Genomic DNA, 15,054 nt, shown 5'->3' on the forward strand with positions numbered 1-15,054 from the left:
ATATGCCTTCAAGAGCGATAATTTATCTGAGATGATATAAGGTCTCAAGCCAGCTCTCTAACGAAAAGTGATGTTTGGAAATGTCAAAGATAGTAGAGGCATCAGTAAGGAAGGTAAACTTCAACTTGCTCTCACCGTTGTTGACGCAGGTATCTATCCGAGACCCTGATAGCCCAGTGTGGTAGAACGGACACTGGCACCTATCGAGGCGTGTGTGCGCAGGTGGTTTAGCCAGTGGTGTCTACTGTCGCCAGTTAATGTGTCCAAGTAAACAAAAACGAGCTATTGAAATACCTGCATTATGCAGAGCATGCACAGGTAGCTAGCTACGCATGCAATGAAGGACAATGGATACCGGTCGCCCTGTTAGCTAGCTATAGGTTTTCAACGAATATTGAAGCTAACTAACGTTAGCATCTCAATATACGTGGGTTTGTCGTCAGACAGAGAGCTTCTGCAAATCCGTAGACACCCGGTTTTGATTTCAGAGTCAGATTCTTGGTCACGTAGGCTGTATCATTCTGTTCAAAATACAGTAGCAATGTCAGATTAACGCTTTCGCACGGCTACTCTCTGGTAGATGTCCAAATGCAATTCTAAACGGACAGCCGACCTGAGTGACAAGTTGAAATAGTGCTAGGAGAGCGCCCAATATGCAAAGTCTTACAGTAGGCTACACTATTGAAGTTCATTTTGTGAGACTGGGCCAACTCACCAGAAAAGGGGGGGGTTATTTATACCGTTCCTCCAATTTGTGCAAAACGAACTATATTTTTCCTCTATATGCAGTAAGGTTGATTGCATAAAGTATGTGAGTGTCATATTATGGCTGTTATTAAATATATTAGCACTGTTATGTCCAATAAATGTTCCCGAACACACTATAAACCCACACTAGCTACTTACAATATAAATAGCTCCTCCCATATGCCACGGAGCTCCTTTAGATGGCCAACAAAATGTTATTCCTGAAAAATGCACATTTGAGACAATGCTTGTCAAATTGGAATTGAACTGATCATTTGTAAAATTGGAATTGAACTGATCATTTGTAAGTATAACACACATTTATTTATTAATTGGGTTCAATAGTTGTGTCCAATACCGGGAAAATAGTACGTTGAACGCCTTTTCAATTTTACCCCGCGATACGGTATGTTCGTGCAGTTGCGAGATGGAACGCTTTATTAATGCTATGTTGTTGTGTTGCTGAATTTGTCTCAAAGCATTTACAAATACTTATAGTGGGTATTTCATATCGATTTGACAGTTTGATTTGGCTGACCTGAATTTGAGTCGTAACTCATTGGCTAGCTGGTGCCACATCTGAGGCCAAGGTATGGTTTTCGAAACATTATTCTACTTCAATGGTTAGCCTAACTTGGTAGCTAGCTAATTGACTGATTTGGAGACAGCAGTCAGTAGATAACCCTAGCTAGTTAACATATTCTTATCTCGCTGCAATTTAATTTAGCAAGGTCTCGCTCAAAATAACCAAACTACCGAGCTAACACAACACGTTTTTTAAAAACATAGCTAGCTGCCGTTCCAAATAACGTGTGTTATAACGTTACTGTTTACATTTTTTTTCTACTGTATTATTGACTGTATGTTTGTTTATGCCATGTGTAACTCTGTTGCATGTGTCGAACTGCTTTGCTTTATCTTGGCCAGGTCGCAGTTGTAAATGAGAACTTGTTCTCAACTAGCCTACCTGGTTAAATAAAGGTGTTATTTATATATATATATATATATATATATATACATACACACACACACACACATACATATATATGTATGTATGTATGTATGTATGTATGTATGTATGTATGTATGTATGTATGTATGTATGTATGTATGTATGTATGTATGTATGTATGTATGTATGTGTGTGTGTGTGTGTGTGTGTGTGTGTGTGTGTGTGTGTGTATGTATGTGTATATATATATGTATATGTGTGTGTGTGTTCCTCAAGTACAGATGATCGAGGTGGTGGCCTCAATGGCCCGAGGCCCGGTGTTCCTGGCCGGGGAGGTGATGGAGTGTCTCATCACCTTCACCAACCCCATATCCCATCTCTCCACCTCCGCCAGCAGGTCTGTTATCTTTCTCTCACTCACACATCACCCATTCTTCAGTAGTGCTCAATTGTGATTATATGCATGTACATTTTAGTTAGCTATACTGTATGTAAGGTTACATGGGGTAAAAAGTCTCAAAACATGACTAAAAAGTGTGTGTGTCAGTGAGATGCTGGCGTGGGCCAGTGCACAGATCCACTGCCAGTTCCATGCCAGTGAGAGCAGAGTGGCGCTGCCAGCCCAGGGCACCAAGCAGGATGTCCAGGCAGAGAGCGACACTGTCCTCATCCCCAGCAGAGGTGAGTGGCTAAACATAATAAAGAATGCACACACACATGTTGAGGGAGGTGGAAAGTGTCAAAATGCAACTATAATATCTTTATTTTAGTTACAGTACCAGTCAAAAGGGTCTTACTTTATTTTTACTATTTTCTATATTGTATAATAGTGAAGACATCAAAACTATAAAATAACACATGGAATCATGTAGTAACCAAAAAAGTGTTAAACAAAATATATATTTGAGATTCTTCAAAGTAGCCACTCTTTTCCTTGACGACAGCTTTGCACACGCTTGGCATTCAGCTTTACCGGGAGGGGAGAGAGTCTGATACAAAATGACCTTTTCTTTCCCTCTACCTGCTTTCTTCACCAGGAGAAGGAGGGCAGTGCATGTTGGACACACCTCCCAAGATACTATTCTGTGACCTGCGCCTAGACCCCGGAGAGAGCAGAACTTGTAAGAGCACCACAATCAGTTCAAAGGGGATTCACTCAATCATCTCCTTTCTCCATCTCCCCCCCTCAATATTTTTTTATATGTGTGCTATTTAGCAGATGCATTTATCCACAGCAACTTAGTCAAGCAAGCATGCATTTAAAAATTAAAAATACATCTTAAATATGGGTGGTCCCAGGAATGTAACCCACTTTCCTGGCTTTATAGGAGCCATGCTTTACCGTTTGAGCTACAGTTTCTCTTGCTCTCTCACTACTTTTTCCTCCCTCAGACTCATACAGTGAGGTGGTTCCCAACGACGGGCCTCCTAGTTTTCGAGGCCAGTCAGTGAAGTATGTTTACAAGCTGACCATCGGCTGCCAGAGGGTCAGCTCTCCAATCAAACTACTGAGGGTCCCCTTCAGAGTCCTCGTCCTGCATGGTGAGCTGTCCTCCTGACCCTCTTACTCAGTCTAATCAACAGAAGTACATCTCACATCAGTTGTGTTCAGAAAGGAGATATATATATATATATCACACACACACACCGTAGCCAAAGGCATTTTAACTCAGTTTTTCACAATTCCTGACATTTAATCCTAGTAAAAATTCCCTGTCTTAGGTCAGTTAGGATCACCACTTTATTTTAAGAATATGAAATGTCAGAATAATGGTAGATTTATTTTAGCTTTTATTTCTTCCATCACATTCCCAGTGGGTCAGAAGTTTACATACACTCAATTAGTATTTGGTAGCATTGACTTTAAATTGTTTAACTTGGGTCAAACGTTTCGGGTAGCCTTCCACAAGCTTCCCACAATAAGTTGGGTGAATTATGGCCCATTCCTCCTGACCGAGCTGATGTAACTGAGTCAGGTTTGTAGGCCTACTTGCTCACACACACTTTTTCAGTTCTGCCCACAAATTGTCTATAGGACTGAGGTCAGGGCTTTGTGATGGCCACTCCAATACCTCAACTTTGTTGTCCTTAAGCCATTTTCCAACAAATTTGGAAGTATGCTTGGGGTCATTGTCCATTTGGAAGACCCTCTTATGATGTCGTGTCTTTACTATCATTAACTGTAGACTGATAGTTTTTATCAAAGATTCTCTGTAATTAGTATTACGCGATTAGACTGATTAATCATGTAACCGTAATTACTAGGAAGTCGGGGCACCAAGGAAAAATATTCAGATTACGAAGTTATCATTTCCTAAAATAACTTTTAAGATATTTTATCTGATCGATTAGTCTTTGAATTAATGAATTATTTACATTACCTCACGTTAGTCTCATTCCAAACGTCGTAAATTGTTGGTTATCTGCACGAACCCAGTCTTCACTGAGTCATCCATACATCAATTGTCTTAAATAATTTATTTATTACTAAGTAATTCACAGGAATGCATAAGCAAACAAGGTAAATGTGGTTAGAAGAAATGATAGGAGAATGTGCCCTAGTGGGCTAAACCGGCATCGCGGCTTGTTAGACAAAAGTGGAAGTGGGGGGTCGACTAAAGTCACTACAGAGTGATAATTCTAACAATTGAAATGCTAATCCTTTACACATGAACACTCACTCATTCGGGAACAATTGCAATCAATATATACATATTTACGCTCAGTGTGTTGTCTTGATTGCTGGTGAAAAGTTTGTTTCTGTTGGAGAGTTTCGTCCTCGCTCTCTTTCGTGGTTATTGTGGTTAGTTCAGAGTGACATTGTTATAGAATGGATGTTTCGGAGGTTGTTGTTCTTCACGGTATCGATAGTCTAAGAGTTTAACCACGTGGTATGGTTAAAAGATTCAGCAATGGTCTACAACCTTTCTCTCCTCTTAGTGGAGAAAAGCATGGTCTGCAACCGTCTTGTAATTGAGGTAAGCTCGGTCTGGTGATAATTTCTCAAAGTTGGGTTTTATTCGGAATGGCAGAAAAGGGCTGTCCCAGGACGCCTGACCCTAACTGTGCTCAGGGGCGGGTCCTCTGATTTAGTTCAAATCAAAAGGGAATTGTATTTTTCTTCATTAAACAGTCCCAAATCATATTACACCATTATACAAACAGTATCATACTCACTCATTCATCTTATACAACAATTAGATGTAAACCTCATATCTGAGGCTATTATATAAACAGTGTTATGGTAATGTGGCCACAGTCTCCCATGAGCTTCCCCAAGTTGTGACAAACGGACCAGTTCGTAGCTGGATTCTTCACTGACCTTTTATACTTTCTCCGGAACATGACATTTGTTTGTACCTCAAGTTCTGTGAGGTGGAAGGAATTGCTTTGTTCTCTATGAAAATGTACTCTCTCTATACTGTGTCCATGAGGAGATCCTCAGGAATTTACGACGTCTCTCTGACCATAGCAACCTAGTTGGAGGCAGGGAGATGGGGCTTGCTATACCCAAAGAGGCCAACGTCATGACAGCGACCAAGCTTTAACTTAATGTCTAATGTTAATGTTTAACTGATGTCTTGAGATGTTGCTTCAATATATCCACACACATTTCCCTCCTCATGATGTCATCTATTTTGTGAAGTGCACCAGTCCCTCCTGCAGCAAAGTACCCCCACAACATGATGCTGCCACCCCCGTGCTTCACGGTTGGGATGGTGTTCTTCGGCTTGCAAGCCTCCCCCTTTTTCCTCCAAACATAACGATGGTCATTATGGCCAAACTGTTCTATTTTTGTTTCATTAGACCAGAGGACATTTTTCCAATAAGTATGATCTTTGTCCACATGTGCAGTTGCAAACCATAGTCTGGCTTTTTATGGTGGTTTTGGAGAGGTTGCTCAGCAGCCTTTCAGGTTATGTCGATATATGGCTTGTTTTACTGTGGATATAGTTACTTTTGTACCGGTTTCCTCCAGCATCTTCACAAGGTCCTTTGCTGCTGTTCTGGGATAGATTTTCACTTTTTGCACCAAAGTAGGTTCTGTCTCCTAGAGATGAACGTGTCTCCTTCCTGAGCGGTATGGTGGCTGCATGGTCCCATGGTGTTTATACTTGCGTACTATTGTTTGTACTGATGAACGTGGTACCTTCAGGCGTTTAGAAATTGCTCCCAAGGATGAACCAGGCTTGTGCAGATCTACACATTTGTTTTCTGAGGTCTTGGCTGATTTTCTTTTGCTTTTCCCATGATGTCAAGCAAAGAGGCACTGCGTTTGAAGGTAGGCCTTGAAATTAGAGGTCGACCGATTATGATTTAATACCCATACTGAATGAACACTTTTTAAAAAAAAATTTCACTTAATATAATTCATCAATAAAATCTATTTAGTCTCAAATAAATAATGAAACATGTTCAATTTGGTTTAAATAATGCAAAAACAAAGTGTTGGAGAAGAAAGTAAAAGTGTAATATGTGCCATGCAAAAAAGCTAACGTTTAAGTTCCTTGCTCAGAACATGAGAACATATGAAAGCTGGTGGTTCCTTTTAACATGAGTCTTAAATATTCCCAGGTAAGATGTTTTATGTTGTAGTTATTATAGGACTGTTTATCTCTATATCATTTGTATTTCATATACCTTTGACTATTGGATGTTCTAATAAGTACTCGAGTATTGCCAGCCTAATCTCAGGAGTTGATAGGCTTGAAGTCATAAACAGCGCAATGCTTGAAACATTGCGAAGAGCTGCTGGTAAACGCAGTAAAGTGCTGTTTGAATTAATGCTTACGAGCCTGCTGCTGACTACCACTGCTCAGTCAGACTGCTCTATCAAACCATAGACTTAATTATAACATAACACACGGAAATACGAGCCTTAGGTCATTAATATGGTCAAATCCAGAAACTATCATTTTGAAAACTTTATTCTTTCAGTGAAATACGGAACCGTTCTATTTTATCTAACGGGTGGCATCTCTAAATCTAAATATTGCTGTTACATTGCACAACCTTCAATGTTATGTCATAATAATTAATTACGTAAAATTCTGGCAAAATAGTTCGCAACGAGCCAAGCGGCCCAAACTGTTACCTATACCCTGACACTGCGTGCAATGAACGCAAGAGAAGTGACACAATTTCCCTACTTTAATATTGCCTGCTAAATTAATTTATTTTATCTAAATATGCAGTTTAAAAATATTTACTTCTGTGTATTGATTTTAAGAAAGGCATTGATGTTTATGGTTAAGTACATTCGTGCAACGATTGTGCTTTTTTCGCAAATGCACTTTTGTTAAATCATCCCCGTTTGGCAAAGTTGGCTGTCTTCGTTAGGAAGAAATGGTCTTCACACAGTTTGCAACGAGCCAGGCGGCCCAAACTGCTGCATATACCCTGACTCTGTTGCACAGAACGCAAGAAGTGACTCAATTTCCCTAGTTAAAAGAAATTCATGTTAGCCAGCAATATTAACTAAATATGTAGGTTTAAAAATATTGATTTTAAGAAAGGCGTTGATGTTTATGGTTGGGTACATTGGTGCAACGACAGTGCTTTTTTCGTGAATGTGTTCGTCAAATCACCCGTTTGGCGAAGTAGGCTGTGATTCAATGCTAAATTAACAGGCACTGCATCGATAATATGCAACGCAGGACAAGCTAGATAAACTAGTAATATCATCAACCATGAGTAGTTATGTTAAGATTGATAGTTTTTTATAAGATAAGTTTAATGCTAGCTAGTACCTTGCCTTGGATCCTTGCTGCACTCGCATAACAGGTAGTCAGCCTGCCACGCAGTCTCCTCGTGGAGTGCAATGTCTTTGGCCATGATCGGTGTCCAAAAATGCCGATTTACTGATTGTAATGAAAACTTGAAATCGGCCCTAATACATCCAGTTACACCTCCAATTGATTCAAATGATGCCAATTAGCCTTTCAGAAGCTTCTAAAGCCATGACATAATTTTCTGGAATTTTCAAGCTGTTTAAAGGCACAGTCAACTTAGTGTATGTAAACGTCTGACCCACTGGAATTGTGATACAGTGAAATAAGCGGTCTGTAAACAATTGTTGGAAAAATTACGTGTCATGCACAAAGTAGATGTCCTAACAGACTTGCCAAAACCATAGTTTGTTAACAAGAAATGTGTGGCGTGGTTGAAAAATGAGTTTTAATGACTCCAACCTAAGTGTATGTAAACTTCCGACTTCCAACAGTATGTATGTATTTACAGACAGATACTACCTGAATTTGTGAAATAAGAACACTTCCGTTGCAACATGTTTTGGGAACAAACTACAGTGCCTTCAGAAAGTGACTGGGTGTATTGTTACACCATCCAAAGTGTAATTAATAACTTCACCATGTTCAAAGGTAATGTTCCCTCTGAGCACAAACTTGAATGTTGTGAAAATTCTGTGCCACTTCCAGCATGTGCACACCAATGTACCAGCTTTAAGTTTCAGAAAGTGGAAAAGTAGGTTACTGTGGATGATCATATTGTGGGCCTACCAGACAGGCCTATCATCAAAAACAATGGCGCAAATGCATCTCAGAACATGGAATGCGTTAGCAGCCAATGTGTGGTGTTCAATGTAGGCCTACATTCCATGAGACTTTTGATGAAAACATGCAGGGCTTGACATTAACCTGTTTGTACAGTGTTGTTTGATGGAAGACACCACTTTTCAAGATAGAATGCATTATTCCCCATACCATAATGTTACCCTCTGCCTATTGGCTACTTAGCTTATTCAAGCCTGTCTCAAAATACAACACTTCCTCTGCACGTGGCTACATGCAGCTCTCGCTTTAATCTCAAAACAAGTGCATCTACTCACAACCACTCATGCTGTAAACACAGTCCAGTTCAAAGTGAATGGCACAGTTGCATTTATGGCATCTATTTACATATAGGTCTACTGCAGCTCTGATTGGTTATGGCGCTCCATTCTGTGTAGGATACAGGCTGTCAATGTAATAGAATCCTACTCCGATGCGTTTTGCCTATAACAAAATATCTTGCATAGTTAGTTTAGCATACTAAGTCTTCAAATCATACTTTATTTGCTACATGTGCCAAATACAACAAGTGTAGACTTTACCGTGAAATGCTTACTTACAAGCCCTTAACTAACACTGCAGTTCAAGAAGAAAATATTTACCAAGTAGGCTAAAATAATAAAAGTAACACAATAATGAGGCTATATTAAGGGGGCACCGGTACCGAGTCAGTGTGAAGGGGTACAGGCTAGTTGAAGTCTTGCGTAGTTAATTTTTGTTTCGGTGTGTTGCATTGAAATGGCTAATATTGTATTTATTCGATCAGAATTCCCACAGTAAAAGGGATATGGTGATAACTAAGGGGATATTCAATCTTGTGCTTCTCTCCGCAGTTTAGAGGGATATTCTTTAAGCTGCGGAGATATTCCATCCTTTTTTTTTTTTTTTTTCTTTTTACCCATCTACCAATAGGTGCCCTTCTTTGTGAGCCATTGAAAAACCTCCCTGGTCTTTTGGATGAATCTATGCTTGAAATTCACAACTTGATTTAAGGGATCTTACAGATAATTGTATTTGTGGTTTACAGAGATGAGAGAGTCATTCAAAAATCATTTTAACCACTATTAATAACATAGTATGGAACTGATTATGTGACTTGTTAATCACATTTTTAGTTCTGAACTGATTTGGCATGCCATAACAAAGGGGTTGAAGTACTTATTGACTCAACATTTCAGCTTTACATTTTATTTTTTAAACAAATTCTACTGACATTATGGACTACTGTGTATAGATAGATAGATCAGTGACACAATCTCAATTTAATCCCTTTGAAATTCAGACTGCAACATAAATGTAAAAGGGTGCACTGTATGTATGAAATGCCTGTTGTGGACATGTTTTTCTCCTATAAAATGACATTGTTCAAAATGAGTGACATGATGTCCCTGTCGTAGGCATGCCGGAGCCCCCGTTCCCCCAGGATGAGGAGGTGGCCCCCTCTAACCCCTTCCTGGAGGAGGAGGAGGGTGGGCGGAGAGACGATCGCCCCCTGGAGAGAGCCCTGGACATGCTGACGATCACATCACGCCGCTGTCCCCGTCAGTCTCTTATTCTCCTAGGCTAATTCTCCAATGACAACCTATTCCCTTTATAGTGCACTACTTTTGACCAGTGCTATGTGGCAGCTCTTATGAGCCTCCTTTAATGTTATTTGTGTTCCACATCAGCTAGATGTACTGAGGGTTTTTTGCAGACTCCAATCCATTGATCTCTAATCTCAGTTTGTTTCTGATTAGATTTATTAGGTTCTCCATGGCGACAGCTAGTCTTACTGGGGTCTGACACAACAAAAGACATTGCAGACATTGTGTGTGTGTGTTTAGCAGCAATGTGGAATGCGTGTGACCTTTGACCCCTGTCTCCCACAGATCTGTTCAACATCACCAACATGCGGGGGAAGGTGGCCAAGTTCTGCATCTTCAAGACCGTCTACAGACTAGGGGAGGACATCATCGGAACCTTCGACTTCTCAGAAGGGGATATTCCCTGTATACAGGTGTGTGTGTGTGTGTCAGGGCCTGTCATATTTTTACTTGAATGAGGATATTAAAAGTGTGTGTTTGTGTCAGTACTCAGTCAGCCTGCAGAGTGAGGAGGAGATCCAGCAGGGGTACCAGCGGCGTCCCGGTCAGTCGATCAATGTGACGGGTCACGGTCGTCACTTAGAATCCTGCCTCCACACGGCTTCCACCCACTTCTCCCTCCCCGTCCCCCTCAACGTCACCCCCGGCTTCAGCACAGACATCGGTACGTAGCTAAGTCAAATTTCCATCAAATGTATCTCATTAAGCCAGTTTTATGTCACAAGTGGCACGAAGTGATATACAGATACCCAGCCTAAAATCCCAAAGAGCTAGCAATGCAGGCAGGAGCACAGTGACCAGGAAACATAGGAGATGGGGAACCTAGAGAGGAACCAGGCTCAGAGGTGGCCAAGGGGCATCAGGAATTCACCACTCATCTCTCTGCCCTATGTTTATTAATAGCAAGTAGCTTGCCCTGCTTGAGTCTGTCTGTTAGTTTTTTGTTTATTATCTGGCTTAGCAGAGCGGGCACTTGACAAGAGAAACCATTGTTCTCAAAGATGACTGAGGATGTTGGTCATGATCCGGGCTAGTCATTGTACCGTCACAATAAAATGGTTTCCCTAGACAGGTTATACCAAGTCTTGGAAGCACTTTTGATTGTAAATCTCCATTTTAATTTTTTTTATGTAGTCGAAGACTTGTTTTTAATCTATCCGATGACGCGCTTCTCAACCTTTTTGTCTTTGTCTCTAAAGCTTCCCTGTGTATTTAACCCTCTGTCTACTCCTAGACAGCTTCATGACATTCTCAACTCATTCCTCAGTGACCCTGCGATGGCGTCTGCACTTTGAGTTCGTCACGTCCCGAGAGCCTATGGAATCGCACAACGTGTTGCAAAACCAACCAGAAGTCACCGTGTGGACTGGGGCGGAGCATGTTGATGTGGATACCTTCAGTTGGGACCTGCCAATCAAAGTGCTCCCCACCAATCCAGCCCTGACGTCTTACGTCTCCCAGTTTACAGGGACCAACAGCATCAACATTTAACTGTGTGTGAGGAAGGAAGAATGTATTCCAGATATAAAGCAGGCAACTTCTTTTGCCGTTTTTAATATTTTAACATTTTGCAGTGCATCCTATATTTTTCTTTGAATGCTCACCTTCCTGTTTTTCTAGCTGAAACATGATGATGACCAGTGTTTAATGCTACTATCTTTGGGGTCATTCACAGTATTTCATTGTTTACCCCTTTATTCAAAACCCCCCAAAAGAGTCCATTGCTTTGTCACATGAATAGTGTGTTTTATTTTCAAAGGCTATATGCTGTACAACTGTATTTTTGAAATTGTTAATGAAACACTGTTCAATGTGAATCAGGAATTAAAATGTCAAATTCAAATCCACATGAATCTGAAAGGAGTCCTTTTATCCACACAATCAACAAATGACTTTCACGCAACAAGAATTTTATTTAGAGGATAACTGCAAGACGGGACAGAAGAAATACAACAATAGTTATATATTACTATAAAAGCTTTACAGTAGTGCATTACAGGGTGGTAAATGAGGGATTCCATTATGTGGGCTCACCTCTGCTTTCCAACTGAGTATCATTTACTGCTTAAGGTATTGTAATATTCATGCGGTTTAAATGTTAACTGATCACTGATCTGCAACTGAAATGAGAATGGACCGTTAGGATTACACTGACATGGATGGAGATGGTCGGCGGTGGAGGGAGTTGATCTTCCCGACTCCAGTGGAGGCTGTTGCCACTTTAAATCGGAGTACGGGCTCATTGTAATGGCGACATTCATTCCAATGAGGCCGTCCCTCCACTGTCTGACCGGGGTCCCTGTCTACTCCACCATCTGCAGGTAGTTGTTGTCCCGTGAGCTGTGGCTGGGGCCCAGGTTGTGTCCATTCCCAGGGAGGCAGGGCAGGCGAGGGTCAGCGCTCTGCACCAGGGTCACTTTACAGGCTAGAGCGTCCACCCGAACCTCACACCAAGCTGGGAAGTCTACCGGGCGATGCACCCTGTGCGGAGAGAGGGGTGTAGGTTTTCAAAGTCCATATGTATGTATGTGCTCTGAAAGGGCATGATGCTCCCTGTACGGAGAGAGGGGGAATGTAATTGACAGCCGAGCATGAGCACTGTCATATGTGTTCTGAAAGGACATAATGACTATCCTGACAGAACAATGCTATGTTGAAGTTGCCTGTCCCAATTCTACACATCACAATCGAATCCAGACCCAACCCGGTTTCCCTTACTTGACTCTGGGCACAATGTACATGGCTGTTGAATGGCAAACTCATCCCAACTATGGAAATGACATTCCTATTACTGCTAATGCTAACACAACTACCCAGAAAGGCACATTGATTACAGGTGTGTGGACTCACGTCTCACAGCAGCCGACGCCCATGGGGTGCAGACAGGTACACTGCAGACAGCCGTCCTCCATCCAGGACTCCCCCAGGGAGTAGTGTCTCCCCTCGTACACACACAGGCCTGGGACAGACCACCAGGAGTGTTAACCCAAGTCCCACACATATTATACAAATCAACCTATATTCATCCGCAGGACGTCCACATGAACTTTGTCCTCAACTTCAGATGGATTCATCCATCCAAGATATTCAGAATTTAAAAAAAGTCTACTCTGGCCTAAATGTACAATGGATGAGTTTTCGACAGGTCCCCAAAACGTTTCTGCTTTACCAAATACTCTCTGAACAGAATCGGAATCTTCAACCTAAAGAAATTTGTTGAATGAAAAACACCCTTCAGTATGATATTCTCACCTTTAGAGTTGAAGTGACACTGCATGGGAGCAGCTAGGCAGCGGGTGGTCCAGAGCAGAGTCCCAGCCAGGAAGGTCAGTGTCCAGTTTCTCCCAACAATGGAGTCCATCATCTTCATGTTCTTTAGTTCTAGTTGTGTAGTTCTAGATCTGGTTCTTAGAGTTTTCTGAGTCCTCTCCTCCACCTCGCACCTCCATTTATACCCCACAATCTTTACGACAGCAACGGACGGGGGGAGGTGGGGTAAGTTAGCCTCATCAGGAGGACCGGCCGGGGAATGGGGTGTGAGGCGCAGAGGGGGCCTGAGGGGTGTCACAGGGTTGGGGGGGCAAGAGGAAAAAGTCTGTGTCTTGGCACCACCTTGGCACTCTGGAGATCAGCTCCTCTTCGCTCCAGTGGGCATGACCTCTAAAATGATAGAAACATTGACACATCCTATGATGACTAAGACAGGGAGGGAAAGAGAGAGGTGAGAGAGAGGGAGGAGGTGAGAGGGAGGAAAGAGAGTGAGGTGAGAGGGAGGATAGAGAGGGAGAGCAGATGAGAGTGAGAAGGGGAGAGAGGTGAGATAAGAGAGGAGATGAGAGAGGGAGGGAGGGGAGAGATGAGAGAGGTCGAAGGGGAGAGAGGTGAAAGGGGGGAGAAGGAGAGAAAGAGGTAAGAGGGAGCAGAGAGGAGAGGGAGAAGGGGAGAGAGGTGAAAGGGAGGAGAGAGAGCTGTGGGGTGGAGGAGAGAGAGCTGTGGGGTAGAAGAGAGAGAGAGAGAAAGGAGAAATGAATGGCTAACATGATTTAAATGCTGGTTGATCTATTGATTGAAATTTGAACTCTTTCTGTATTCATTCACATATAGTTTCCATATTGGGGATGAAGTAGATATCTCCAATCTTCATTACGGTCTCACTTAGGATTCCACCTGAGAAATAAAGTGACAGTGGCAGTGTCTCCTTTGATTTTTTCCTACCAGATGTGTTACTATGTGGTTACTAAGACGTTCTGACATGCAAACACAGATGCATATTGTATATGAAGTCAGTGGCCTACTGCCTCCACTGACCCCTGTCTGCCTTGTTGGGATGAGCTCATAGTGATGTCATGGCGTGCCTGCCGTGTCTCCAGTCTGTGACCTCATGCGGGCCCTGTCCAGCAGCAGCAGTCAGTTGCCCCCCAGAGGAGACAGAGACAGAGAGGGAGATGGAGAGTGAACTGCTGGATTTTTGGGAAGAGGAAGCTCATAAAGGACAAGATTAGTTTTATGACTTTTATAGTGGCCGCTGCTATGGCTGCTGCATGCAGGTGGCAGGCGTGTGTGTTTTGTGTGTGTGTGGACCATAGAGATGAAAAAAGGTCTCAACTTTGTATCTGTGCAATTATAATGTATTTGATAGCATGGGTGGCACCATTGAAGCTATCTACAAAAATAATATATATATGTATATTATTTTAATGTTTTAAAAAAGTGTAAAGCTAATAGTGGTATTTTACCGCCACCTGCAGTGCTGGAGATATAGCTCAAAGCCATTTACAAACTAGGCAAAACAATTTCAAGAAAAGACAATGATCCCAACCTGTAGGAATCCCCACCCAGTTGACTACTTTAAAATGGTGGAAGCCCTCAATGGCAAAGTCCATGCAAAACCGTTTATTACCAAGTAGAGATCGTTATACATCTCTATGGTGTGAACCAACAACCTGTTGTGAGAGGTAGGGACACAGCGTCCCCAGCCTTCAATGACCCACTAACAGAATAGACGTCTCAGATTTACATAATGTCTACCACGAACGAGAGATTGAAACATCATTCAAATGTACTTGCTCAGAGGGCCTCAAAAGAACTATTGCCTACTGTATAAAAATGTATCTTAGCAAGTATCGCTTTCAGAGTTTGGTGTTTCGTGATATTCTGAATTTCAGAGTGGTAGAATTATCAACATTTCTCACAAATGCAT

General features: G+C 41.9%; 3 protein-coding genes across 10 annotated transcripts in view; 1 reads left to right on the forward strand and 2 right to left on the reverse strand.

The window, feature by feature from the left end:
• The window catches only part of gba2 (glucosylceramidase beta 2), a 34,446-nt gene extending 33,504 nt beyond the window's left edge, over nt 1-942 (reverse strand). The window contains exon 1 of one of the 3 annotated variants that reach the window (XM_021614905.3): nt 136-942. The gene's annotated coding sequence lies outside the window, so the exon portion shown is untranslated. The remainder of the gene's footprint in view (nt 1-135) is intronic. The other 2 variants (XM_021614907.3, XM_021614906.3) reach the window with 2 other exon arrangements.
• Nucleotides 894-11,701, forward strand: rgp1 (GP1 homolog, RAB6A GEF complex partner 1). 6 transcript variants are annotated; one of them, XM_021614910.3, is made up of 10 exons: nt 910-1,051; nt 1,271-1,337; nt 1,981-2,096; nt 2,247-2,380; nt 2,737-2,820; nt 3,092-3,241; nt 9,666-9,809; nt 10,140-10,267; nt 10,341-10,518; nt 11,122-11,701. In XM_021614910.3, exons 3-10 carry the CDS (start codon nt 1,981-1,983, stop codon nt 11,343-11,345), a joined length of 1,158 nt encoding a protein of 385 aa, XP_021470585.1. In that variant the 5' UTR covers nt 910-1,051; nt 1,271-1,337; the 3' UTR covers nt 11,346-11,701. The 6 variants fall into 6 exon arrangements, with proteins under 6 accessions (XP_021470589.1, XP_021470585.1, XP_021470587.1 ...); XM_021614913.3 differs by having other exon boundaries at nt 926-1,051; nt 1,976-2,096; XM_021614914.3 differs by lacking the exon at nt 1,271-1,337 and having other exon boundaries at nt 894-1,051.
• Nucleotides 11,702-11,751: 50 nt separating this feature from the next.
• Nucleotides 11,752-13,301, reverse strand: LOC118966005 (prostate-associated microseminoprotein). The gene is made up of 3 exons (XM_036987440.2): nt 13,107-13,301; nt 12,705-12,813; nt 11,752-12,335 (listed from the first exon to the last, which is right to left on the reverse strand). Exons 1-3 carry the CDS (start codon nt 13,222-13,224, stop codon nt 12,158-12,160), a joined length of 405 nt encoding a protein of 134 aa, XP_036843335.1. The 5' UTR covers nt 13,225-13,301; the 3' UTR covers nt 11,752-12,157.
• Between the last annotated feature and the right edge of the window lie 1,753 nt (nt 13,302-15,054).

This window comes from Oncorhynchus mykiss, chromosome 9 (assembly GCF_057628025.1).
Source record: "Oncorhynchus mykiss isolate SJ-2025 chromosome 9, ASM5762802v1, whole genome shotgun sequence".
NCBI lineage: Eukaryota > Metazoa > Chordata > Actinopteri > Salmoniformes > Salmonidae > Oncorhynchus > Oncorhynchus mykiss.